This window comes from Lathamus discolor, chromosome 6 (genome assembly GCF_037157495.1).
Source record: "Lathamus discolor isolate bLatDis1 chromosome 6, bLatDis1.hap1, whole genome shotgun sequence".
Classification (NCBI taxonomy): domain Eukaryota; kingdom Metazoa; phylum Chordata; class Aves; order Psittaciformes; family Psittacidae; genus Lathamus; species Lathamus discolor.
Window position 1 is genome coordinate 10,872,998 of NC_088889.1, and position 12,454 is coordinate 10,885,451.

Sequence of the window (12,454 nt, forward strand, 5' to 3'; positions counted from 1 at the left end):
ACTGGGTTGCTGTTACAGTAGAAATAATTATGTTGTATGGACACATGATAGTGTGTTGTAGCTTGCATATTTATTTCTTCAGGAATAAGCTAATTCCTATTTCTCTCACCTATAACTGGATTAGAGTGCGCACACAGGCAGTTACCAGAAAACAAGCTGATGCATGGCAGTTTGTTATGTTACCATGTGGTAACTTGTTTGTATGCCATATTCTAATACTAGGCTGATTTTAGCTGTCATTATGCATTTGCAGAACAGCGTATGTGTTCTTAGGCTTTACTGTCATGAACTCTTAATTGGATGGGGGTGAAATTAAATTTGTGGGAAGCACCTGTGTGGATTCTTTCTCACCATTTGATTTGTGTTTCTTTTCAAAATCTTCTCTGCCTTTTTATTTTGTTATTTGGGCTTGAGGGTTTTTTGTTGTTTTTTGTTGGGTTGCTTGGTTTTGTTGGGATTGTTCTGTCCTCCCCACTATTAACCCTTCTTTCCCCCCCACCCCCCAAGTTACTGCTTCATTTGCTTTTCTCTGAGCAGGAAAATAGCTTTTATGCACTTCCATGAAGAAAAATATAAATGAAACTTTATTTGCATATATAGGTATCTTTATGGTTTTGAAGAGTATTGCCGTTCTGCAAACATTCAGTTTAGGACCATCCATCATAATGAACCAAAAGTAGTAGAAGACATACAGAAACGTATGGAACCAATGGAGGAAAGTGTGAAGGAGGAACAAAAAATGCCCCCAACAGAAGTTAAAAAAGAAGCAGAAGAAAACTATTCCAGCAGTGAAAGTGAAAAAGAAGAACCAGAACTAAGATCCCCAAGGGTAAGTGGCTTGAATTGGTTTCTACTTAGTACTTAACAAAATAGCTTTGTATAGTGAACAGTTTACATAATGAGTTTTCCCTTGTGGAGTGATTATAGGTTTGAATTGGCATACTTGTACAGGCATAGGACAGGGTTCTGTGAACACAGAGTTGGTGTTAATGGTTAATTATGTTCTGCCTGTGAATAGATCAGTTTTGTTTATTTCTTCATACTCTAAGCCATCTGTGGGATTTGCTCAGACTGTGTTGAATGTCAGACATGTTTCAATTCAGGGATGGCTTGAAAAGCTGCTGAGGGCTGGATATCGTCAGAATATCAGCCTGTGAAACTCAGCAGGACAGTCTTGGTTGTGGGTGGGAATTTCTACAGGCATATGGAATCTGGAGCTTTCCAGCAAGAAGCAAGAATATTAAGGGACTACTACAGCTTTAAGAATCAAAGGAAGACCCATTTCTCTGAGTTGTTTTTTATCACAGTATCTCTTTTTTTTTTAATAAACACTACAATTTTACAGTATGTAGGCAAAGTAGAGGGAGGAGCACTTATATTGGCAGTGTTCAAGGCCAGGTTGGATGAAGCCTTGTGTTGGATGGTTTAGTGAGAGGTGTCCCTGTCCATGGCAGGGGGGTTGGAACTAGATGATCTTGAGGTCCTTTCCAACCCTAACCATTCTATGATTCTATTATTCATCCCTGAGTGCTGTAAAGGTGAGGTTGGTAACAGTAGTTACATAGATAAGATTGGTGACCCATCAGCTAGTGGATACTGAACCTGATGGAGCATACAACAGTACTTTTAAGGTACTTGAATATGATGCTGTAGCACTCCTGTTAATTCTGTTAAAAGGACATTTTATGTTCTTTAGCAGAGCATGATTGCTAAAGGACAGGAATTGCTACTTTTTAAATTGTTCAAGTTGTAAGGATTCTGTTCAACTGAAGTGTAATTTGATTAAACTACTTCTGGCAAACGAGCTTTTCAAGCAAGTTCATGGCCTTTTAAATTAGTAGATGAAAAGACAAATCTAAACTTGTATTTACACTATGTATTATGTTTTACATTTCTATCTAACTGCAGGTGTTTTTTCCAAGCTGTGTCAGCCTTAATGAACCTCCTGGCATGACGTTAGTTTTGTTAGTTTTTGTCGTTTGGGTTTTAGGGTGGGTTGTTTTCTGGGTTTTTTTTTGAGGGCTTTTTTTGGTTTTTTGTGTGATGGTTTTTTCCGTTTTTTGAGGTTTTTTTTTAAGGGGAAGAAAACTGGTGAGAGGATAAAGTAGAAGAATTTTTTGCCCCTTTTATCATTGGCTGGCTGTGTTAATTTGTTGCTAAATAAATACTGGTCATGTATCTTATTACTCTATTAATCCAGTCACCAGCTATCTATTTATGAATTAGTATTTTTCCAAAGTATTTGAAGTGTTTGCCATTATGCTACTGTGAATTTTAATTATCATAGTACCTCCATTACTGTTGTCTTTGGATGGCCTCCAGATAATTCATGTTGCATTCATAATGTATTTTAAATGTTCTTATTGCAAAGCAATGACCCTATCAAGAGACTTTCAATACCAAAATGACAATCCTGTACTGGATCCGCAAGAGGCAGTTGCAGATAGCCCCAGACAGCAATTGTAACAGTTTGCTGTCAGGAATGAAGATGCCTCTCAAGCATCATCAAGTCCTCTACAAGCACTTTAATGCTATTGCCGTAGTTGAGCAAGGCATTTTGGCCCTTTCTATCAGGGCAACAGACCTTACAAATGTCCTGAAATCCTCTAGAAGGTAATCAGAAATTCATCCTCTTTATTCTAAATGAAGCAGAATGGCTTTATTTTGGAGTGATTTTGGTTTGGTTTTCTCTGTGGGGTGGTTTTTTGTTTGTTTGTTGGGGGTTTTTTTGTTTTTTTTTGGGGGGGAGGTGTTTGGGTTTTTGTTTTGTTGTTTGGGGTTGGTTGGTGGGTTGGTTTTTTTTTCGTTTTGTTGGGGGTTTTTTTTAATTGTTCCCTGCCCCCAAATAACAAGACTTCAAGCTGTTATCTTAAGATTTTAGAGTATTTTGCTTTTTGCTGTTATCTCCGGCTTTTCTTCCATACAGGAATATTATTTCCCTCTTCACTGTGGTTTGGACTATACAGAGAACAGTTGACAAGAGTCATTAAACAGTTCTTATTTCTGTTCTAGGGACGAAGAAGACTTACCCGTGATGCAACCCCAGCTAAAAAAGATAGTGAAGAGGATAAAACACAAGACCAATTAAAAGACAATAACAAGGAAAATAAAGATATAGAGGAAATGCCTGAGAATGCAGAGAAGAAAGAAAATGAAACTCCACTAGGGAGAAAAAATACACCAAAGCAAAAAGAGAAAAAAATTAAAAAACAGGAGGATTCTGACAAAGAGTCAGATGAAGAGGAAGAGAGGCAGAGGGAGAGGTAAACATTAACTTGTGTCACCTTCTCACATGTATGTCTGTCGTGATTGAGCCATACCTGAAGCAGGAGTATACACAACTAAAATGTGGAAATTGGGGACCTATTCACTCAGCAGCCAGACAGGAAAGGGAAAATTTTATTTCAAGCTTGTAAATCTGCTGTACTTTACGGAAGCATCTTTTTCTAGTAGGCAGCAGACTTTCATTTTCTTGAAGGTCTTGCCAAGGATGTGTTAGTGTTTTGTCACAGTTGTATGTACAGACACAGAGTAGACCAGGCTGTGTCTGTCAGGTGCTGTATGGATGGTGAGCAACTGTTTGGGCAGACTTGTCTGGGCAGTTGAAATGCAAATGAAAAAGAGAGACCCTCTTCTCCCATGCTTTTGTTAAAGTGTTTAATGATGGCTGGTGAACCTACAGGGTGCTTGCTTTTGTTATGCGATGTATTGTAGGCAGGCAAGCAGGGGATCAGCTAATAAAGAAAGGAAAAGGAAAGATGGAGTTTGTATGAAACACACAGGTAGGCTGAAGAGGAGAATGGAGAGGCATGGAAGGGTAAAAAAAAAATAGCATCCACAGACTAAGCTTGACAAGTTGAATTGGATATATAGTCACAGTTACAAATGAGTGTGACCAGGTGAGTAATTCATTACCAGAGTAGACCTCTTAGCTAACTTTGGCTGTGGTCAAGGGCAGTGTCTTACCAGCTTAAACTGGCTTTCCTACCTTGTTTTTCTTGTCCTGGTGGCTAAGTGGTTTGGACACAAGTTAATGCTGAATGAAGCCCGATAGGGTTATTGTATGTTTTCTTCTAAAGAGCTTTGAGGAGTAGGAAAAACACACGGTTATTTTAAAGAAAGTGTCTCTGTGTAGTCCAAAGAAGATAATCTTGCAGTGCCCCATAGCATGTGGAAATGCCTCAAATGAAGGTGCAGTGTTTGGTGTGCAGGAGGTCACAGGGGGATGGATATCGGGTGACATGGGCACGAAAGAGTCTTTTCTTTAAGCGGTGTGGATGGTGCTGGTCCTCTTTTAATTGTTTGCGACAGCAAAAATAGTTGCTGTTGAAGGCTAATGAATGTATTTCATCAAAAGCAAACCTATAGTATTTTTCACTATTTTTTTTTTTTTGGTGACTTTTTTTGTAGTTTAACTTTTACATTATGCTAAATTCACCCTAAAAAAAGGAGAGAAGTATAGGTAAAAATAGGATAGACTGTGATTCTTGAAAGTATGTTTAGGTAGAATGTTTAAATATCAGATATTATATAAGAGGTAGATGTAGCTAATAAGGGGTGTGTAGACATTTTAATCTTTGTTAAACACTGTTATAATCAACTTTTCTCACTGGAATGGTATTTGCATCTGTGAGGGGATCACTATAATGGCGATTCAAGCTTATGCACACTGTTAGTAAACTGTAGCCTATTAAGCGAACTGTAGGAGAGAGAATTTTTCTTTTTAACATGCCAAAATCAGTTCTTCCTGTCTTACTTAGGAGTCAAACACTGAGTTAACTTATTCCTCTTTCTGCATTATCAAAATATTAATTTAAAGAATACTTTTTAAGTTCTGAGGTAGCTGTACACATAATAAACTGTGTTTATATTGTATTTTTTCTGGATATTTTTGGCACTTAACTCCTGTTTTCTCAGAGTCCTGTTCTTGATGTGAGAAGCTGTGTCCAAGCTAGCTTCAGAGGCAGTGCAGGACAGAGATGAAAACAATTTTTCTTGCAGCCTTTTTCTTTTGTAATAGCTTGGCTACCCTAGCTAAATGTTGAAACATTGTCTCTAATTAGTGGGCATTTTAAATACACTTTACTGCAGGGAGGAAATTGAGAACAAAGGAGAATCAGAAGGTGAAGAGGATGAGGAGGATGCAGAACCGTGCCTGACTGGAACCAAAGTGAAAGTAAAATACGGACGTGGAAAGACTCAAAAAATCTATGAAGCCAGTATTAAAAGCACAGAAATTGATGATGGAGAAGTTTTATATTTAGTTCACTACTATGGTTGGAATGTAAGGTGAGGATAACAATTGCCTTTCATTTCTTTGTTTGTTAAATGGATTATTTACAAAAGAATTTTTGTTCTAAGAACAAAAAGAGAAAGATGATCAGTGACTTGGCTCTGAATGGAACTATCAACACGGTAACAGGATCTGACTGTATTACACGTTTCAGTGTTAGTAATTTTGTTCATGGTCTGACACTACAACATGGAAACGTACGAGGAAGTATATTCTGGGATTTCAGAGTTTTCATCTGGCTTAAAGTGAGTAATTCTCACTCCTCACAGGAGCATCCCTGTAATTTACTGTGTCAGCTACTGTTAGCACTATTGGACTTTATTTAAGGGAGTCACTGATGATGGTGAAGAGGTCTACAATTAAGTGTATCAAGCACTGAAATTTTGGCAACACAATTTAATCTTGTATTGAATGTTAATTGTGATTATAAAGAATAGTTGTTACAAAGAGGTACAGATTCTTAAAATGCTTCTCTTGCCAGCCATGCTTTATATTCAGTACTGCTGCAGAAATGGCTTTTTTGCTCTTGTTCTTAAGAGCGTTGTTGAGTATGTAGACAAAAATACCACAAAATGAATTTTTGAAACTAGAACGCTTCTGGTATATAACTTGAGGTGTTCCAAATCCATACATTTCCAATTAAACTAAGCAAATTTCTTTATGTGGCAATACAAAGTTTATGTGTGTGGGGATATACTTACGTGTGTCCCTTTACCTTTTTAATATTCAGGAGATTCTAAGAAGAACTAGCAGTGTATTTGTGCTTTTCAGAATCTCGTGCAGTTTGTTGTTATAATTTAAAATTTTACCTTAAATTAAAAAAAAAACAAACCCAAAACAAAATGACATTTTACTGTTGTGGTGAAAACCGCTTTTTGTATATGATGTGAAATAATTGTCAAAACTGTAGCTGACGCAGTCCCCTGGGTTCCAGTGCTTTGCTAGCAAGAGACAGGGAAGTTTGCATCTCCATTCCCCCATCCCATAAATCTTTTGTGGGCTAGAAACGTAATTTGTAATGCCAGATACTGTGTGCGTTTGTAAATTTATGCACTACTTTTCTAGCTCTCTTTAATAAATATTTTCTGTAACTCAGTCTTTTTAATCCCCATATTGCAAACAAATTTTTATTATTCAGTGATAATAACAGTATGTTGTTACTCACTTTTAGATACGATGAATGGGTGAAAGCTGATCGGATTATCTGGCCTGTGGACAAAGGAGGACCAAAGAGAAAACAGAAGAAAAAAACAAAAGTAATAGTTATTTCAATAAGGTTTTTTGTAGTACAGTGCTTAATGACAATCACAGTCCCTTGTTTTTCAAAAAAGTTATTCAGTCCACAAACTATTTTTTTAATAGAAGTGTAGAGCAAAAGGTTTTGATGATCAGCAGTGAAACGTTAATAAACATCCATATTTTTCCCCTCAGAATAAAGAAGACAGTGAGAAGGATGAGAAGAAGGATGAGGAGAAACAAAAATCAAAGCGTGGGCGACCCCCTCTCAAATCTACTCTTCCATCCAACACGTCCTGCAGTTTATCCAAAACACCTACTAGTGAAGGTAAATCAGGAGCCAGAAGTGCACGGAACAACTTGTCAGATTCCTCACCATTACCAAATGGAACAGAAGGTACATCTGGTGCACTCATGTTCTGGCATGGAAGTGCATGTAAAGAGTGATGTCATGCGGTGCATTAATACGACAACTTCAGAGAACACAGTGCTGCCAGCAGGTTTAAAGTCCTGTTTATCCAGTCAGTGTACAAGCAATGAATGGAAAAAAATTTTTGGCACAGGTTTTACTCTATAAAAATGAATACTTTTGATTTTTAGCAACACTTCATAGGCAGACGAGACGTAGCTCAGGAATGTTTGATTCTGGTGGAGACTCAAAACAGTGAGCGCTTAGGCTTTTGAGGTTTTTCAGTACTTTTCTGAAGAGAAGTTTGATTTTTACCTTTTTGTGGTTATTTTTTTTTTCCTCCCTGTGAATTTTATTGAGAAAATAGTTGAGCTGACACTGCTGAGAAGTATGCTCACTGAAGAGCTATGGCATGGAAATGACTGTGCAAGTAATTCCATATTCTTTAGTCAGAGCCTTTCAGTCCTAATCATGAGCAGACCAACTCTAGTAGTATAATGGTAGTCTTCATTGTGGTACTTAAGTCCTCAATCCCAGTACTAAATCATGCACCCTAAGTTGTTAATTATATACAAAAGGCAGCAATATTTTTGGTATTTCTAAGTCTCTGTGAAAAAGAACTGAAGTGAAACCACTGTCTGCTTTCAGCACAGATCCCTGAATAATGTGGTAATGTAAATACGCTTGCTCCGCATATGGTGTATACAATAGATTTGTACAATAGTTTAACAATGAAATGTCCATATTGTGGTGTAGAAGAGTTTGTTTTTTTTACTGTTTGGGGGCGCATGGACGGGAGAAGTGTTGGGTTTTTTGCTTTGTAATGTCAGGTGGGGCAGGCGGTTTCCACAGATAGGTACCAGATTATGGGAATGTGTTTTTTCTACTACAAACTGTAATTTGTTTATATCAGCTTGTCTGGGGGAAATAGCAGAAGAACCACAAAATACCTCAAGCTGGAAGGGACTCATAATCAAGTCCAACTGCCTACTCCTTGCAGGACTACCTAAAACTAAGACTAAGAGTGTCATCCAGATGCATCTTGAACACAGCACTGCTACTATTGTAGTTTCATAGAAATGTTGAGTAAAAATAAGAACTGTAATAAGTGCATTGAATTATGCAGGACTTTAAGTTTGAAATTGTGTATTCTAAATTGATGTTAATGTGGCAAATTACTGGGAAGAAAGTTTTTGTGTGGTTGAAAAAGGAAATTTTGTTGTAATTGATGATTTAAGGTGCTGTTTCCTTCTTTTTTAAAATTTGTAGACTCTGGCTCTTCTGACAGTGAAGCAGATGAATCATCTGAAAAGAATTTGAATGAAGAATTTTCTCCAGAAACTTCAGAACTGGATAAAAGTGAAAAGCTACATGATGAGAAGCTAGATGAAGAAAACCCAAAGATTCCTCATGCACTGAAAGAAAATGACAGGAGTCAAGTACAGCCACTAGAAACACTGAAACTGGAAGTTGAAGAAAGTGAACAAATTGTTCAGACTTTTGGAAATAAAACAGAGCAAATAGAAGAAATCAAAAGAGAGGCTGAAAAATCACCTAAAAGTAAAGGGAGAAGGAGCAAGACAAAAGATCCTTCTTTAGAGAATGCCAAGATTTCACCAGGAAGCCAAGAAGAGGTTGCAAATGAATCTCTTGCAGAACCTGAAAGATTAGACATGTCTTCCTTGGACTGTAAAGAAATTTCCAGCACTACTGAAAGTGAAACGGAACCTTCTACAAAAGATAAGAAGCTTTTGAAAAGGAAAACTTTAGAACAGGCATCACCTGAAAAGAGAAATCGACGACAGAGCGAGATGGAAGTGCCAAATACTGTATCTGAAGAGAGGACCAATGAATGTACTGGAGCAGAAGAATGTAGAGGGCTGAATGCTGAAGAGTCCCTCAGAATGGAGAATGAGGAAATGCCATCCCTGGTGGCAGAATCGGTTCAGCACACTCAAGAGCTGAGAAATGAGATCTCTGAACGTCCTTCTGAAGAAAATGAGAATGTTCCCTTAAAAGATGAGGATGATGCAATGCCTCAGATTGGTCCTGAAACACTGCTGTGCCATGAGGTAGACTTGGATGACTTGGATGAAAAGGAGAAGAGCAGTAGTGAAGACATCATATCAGAAAAGCCAGATCCTAATGCTTCAAATCCAAATTTATCTGCCTTACCTGCTGCCATCCAGTCAAGCTTTTCAGTGATCTCACCTCTTACACTTAGCCAGGATGAATCACGCAGTATCAAGAGCGAAAGTGACATGACGATTGAAGTCGACAGTGTGGTGGAAGAGTCTCAAGAAGGTCTCTGTGAAAGCGAGTCTGCTAATGGATTTGAAGCCAGTACTACATCAAGCACCTGTAGTCTGTCTGTGCAAGAAAGAGAGATTGGAGAGAAAGGTGAGCATTCCTGTCAACAGTCATTCTCTGCTCTAATGATTTCTGAAGTCATTTTAAGACTGGTTTTACTAAAAGTTGGCTGTTTTGTCTTCTGGTTTTAAATTTAATTGTTTCTTCTACAAAAAGAGTTTGCAAGTAGCAGAGATATTTGAGGTGTCTTGTCTTCCTTTATTTTCTCATTTAGGTCAAAAAAGACCCAGTGATAGCAATAGTGGAACACTGGCAAAAAAACAAAAGCGTACCCCAAAGCGAACAAGTGCTGCAGCCAAAAATGAAAAGAATGGAACAGGTACATTTGAGGGTGGGAGGTTATGCTGGCCTATCAACATGCATAAGGGCACACTGTTCTCACTGTTACCCATTATTTCTATTGTGTGGGACTTCCTTTTCAGGGTTTTTCATTATTATTCATGATTATTCATTAATATTATTAAGGTGCATGATTATTGGCTGTTAACTGTAAAGAACTTAGCAGCTCTGTAGTAACAGTGTTCCTTGGAGATCTCTTGGTTATTTTTAATTACTTCTTAGGACAAGCTTTTAGTAACAACGTATATTAGTAGCTACTAAGTATTTACCATTACGATCATTTTTATATAGAATCATCAGATATTTTTTGGATGGAAGGGACCTTCAAAGTTCATCTAGTCCAACCCCCCTGCAATGAGCAGTGACATCCTCAACTATATCAGATAGCTCACTTCCAGCCTGGTCTTGAATGTTTCCAGGGATGGTGACATCTGCCAGCCCTCTGGGCAGCCTGTGCCAGTATTTTACCACTTTCATTCTAAATGATTTTTAACTCTCATCCAGCCTGAATCTCACCTGTTCTAGTTTAAAACCATTACCATGTCCTGTCACATGAGGCCCTCTAAAAAGTATCTCTTTGTATTTCTTATAGGCACCTTTTAAGTACTGAAAGGGTGCAATAACTGGGTTGGTTATGAATTTGTGAGAGGGGATCTTGTTCTGAGTAGGAACATCTCCTTCAAAGTATTACAGTATGTGTTTCTCATGGGGAAAAAAATGTATCTATCAAGTACAGAAAAAATGCTTGATGCTAAAGAATAACTTCTCAGCAAAAGAAATCTTGTGTGTGTTTGTCTCAGTTATGTGACTTATTTTTTAATTTACTACAGAAATTTTGATTTTTGCATTTCTGTAACACATTTCTGGTGATGATTGTATTGAATGAGTCAATATAATTAGGCCCTGGGGCAGTATTGATACAATTTTTAAATATCAGACTGAAATTTGAATTCTGACATACAATATTCGGATATATTTGACATGCCTGTGTAAAACTTTGAAATTACTGTGGCAGTCTAAAATATTTGCATATATTAGCTTAAAATTTTCTGTTACATATTAAAGCATTTATGCTTTTAGTCACGTTTCAGAACTGTTCCTTTAGATGTGCAAAGCAATTTGGTAGACATATATAATCATGGGCTACCTATTTATTAATATACTTATTAATACAGTTTTGATCTTTGAAAAGGGGATTCTAGTATTATAACACCAAAATATGTGACTTAAACATAGCTTATCAGTGCTCTAATACTCTTATTTTAATAAGCTGCTTTTTTACTTGTGTAAAAGTTTAGACTATTGTTCTTTAACTAAAGGCCTGGTCAGCCCTTGCTTTCTCCTGCATTAAGGATTGGTGCACTTGAGAGTTCAGTGCCTTTTGTTGAGAGTTCAGTGCCTTTTGTGTCTTATAAGATTATACGTTCAATCTCATGGTTTTTCCTTGTGTGCATTCTGGGATCTCCTAAGCCAGAAGGAGCAGTGTTTTTCTTGATCATTTTTTGTGACTATAACTACAGTTCTAAAATGCTAAGTTGTTCGTTAGGGTTCTTTTAAATCCAAGTACACTTCTCTTACTGCAGGACAAAGTAGTGACAGTGAAGACCTTTCTGTCCTAGACAGTTCAAGTAAATGTACTCCTGTAAAACACATAAATGCATCCAAACCACAGAAGATTTCCCGATCACCTGCAAGAGTCATTTCACCTCACATCAAAGATGGAGAGAAGGATAAACACAGAGAAAAACACCACCACCAGAATGCTTCATCTAGAGTATACAAATGGAGTTTTCAGCTCAGTAAGAATTCTTTACGTGACTTAATTAGAGGGAATTTATACGAAAATTTGTTCTGAAATTAAAGTGTCGTGCTCCAAATTAGGTACAGGACTTTTATGGCCTGGTTATGGAAGTATGTTAAATTTTAAGCTGCATTTTGTAGATCCTTAATATTCATCACAGAATCCTAGAATAGTTTGGGTTGGAAGGGCCCTTAAAGATCATTTAGATCCAACCCGCCTGCCAAAGGCAGGGACACCATTCACTAGACCCAGTTGTTTAAAGCCCCATCCAACCTGGCTTTGAACACTGCCAGGGATAGGGCAGCCACAGCTTTCCTGGTCAACCTGTTCCATTATCTCACCACTGTCATGGTAAAGAACTTCTTCCTTACATCTAATCTATATCTCCCCCTCTCTCAGTTTAAAGCCATTCCCCCTTGTCCTATCACTCCTTGCTCACGAAAAGTCCCTTTCCTGGTCAGCCCCTTTAAGCACTGGAAGGCTGCTATAAGGTCTGCTATTAGGATTGCATTAATTTGTGTAAAATCACCTTGATGAAGCTGTTTTTTCTTCTCACTTTTAAGATGAACTAGACAATATGAGCAGCACTGAAAGGATCTCCTTCTTACAAGAAAAACTACAGGAAATACGAAAATACTACATGTCCTTGAAGTCAGAAGTAGCAACCATAGACAGGAGAAGAAAACGGTTAAAAAAGAAGGACAGAGAAGGTAACTTTCAGATTTGCTTTATGATTCCCATGAGAAGTTAATTTTCTTGAAAATATGTAACTCAAAGCAACTTGAGTTTAATTGGGAGTATCTTTTGGGGAAAAAAGTTATCATCTGTTTGCATATATGTTTAGAAAATATTTATGGCTCTTCAGAACTTGAACCTAATGAGCATTCCCTGATTATTTTATAACAGTGTATTAGAAACTTGGATTTCCTAGTGCAAGCTAGGTCTGAGTTTTCAATCCGTGTAATGACTCATCTGATTTATCTTTTCAATTGGCTGGTGATGCAGC

The 12,454-nt window shown here is 37.5% G+C and overlaps 1 protein-coding gene across 4 annotated transcripts in view; it reads left to right on the forward strand.

The window, feature by feature from the left end:
* The window catches only part of ARID4A (AT-rich interaction domain 4A), a 64,690-nt gene that overhangs the window by 38,054 nt on the left and 14,182 nt on the right, over positions 1–12,454 (forward strand). For 3 of the 4 annotated variants that reach the window (XR_010613491.1, XM_065682751.1, XM_065682752.1), the window contains exons 15-23: positions 601–829; positions 3,013–3,263; positions 5,092–5,289; positions 6,465–6,549; positions 6,725–6,926; positions 8,208–9,338; positions 9,523–9,627; positions 11,231–11,446; positions 12,012–12,158. Coding sequence is in view for 3 of the 4 variants with exons in the window: in XM_065682751.1 (XP_065538823.1) it covers positions 601–829; positions 3,013–3,263; positions 5,092–5,289; positions 6,465–6,549; positions 6,725–6,926; positions 8,208–9,338; positions 9,523–9,627; positions 11,231–11,446; positions 12,012–12,158 (2,564 nt within the window). In the remaining variant the exon portion in view is untranslated. The remainder of the gene's footprint in view (positions 1–600; positions 830–3,012; positions 3,264–5,091; positions 5,290–6,464; positions 6,550–6,724; positions 6,927–8,207; positions 9,339–9,522; positions 9,628–11,230; positions 11,447–12,011; positions 12,159–12,454) is intronic. The other variant, XM_065682753.1, reaches the window with a different exon arrangement.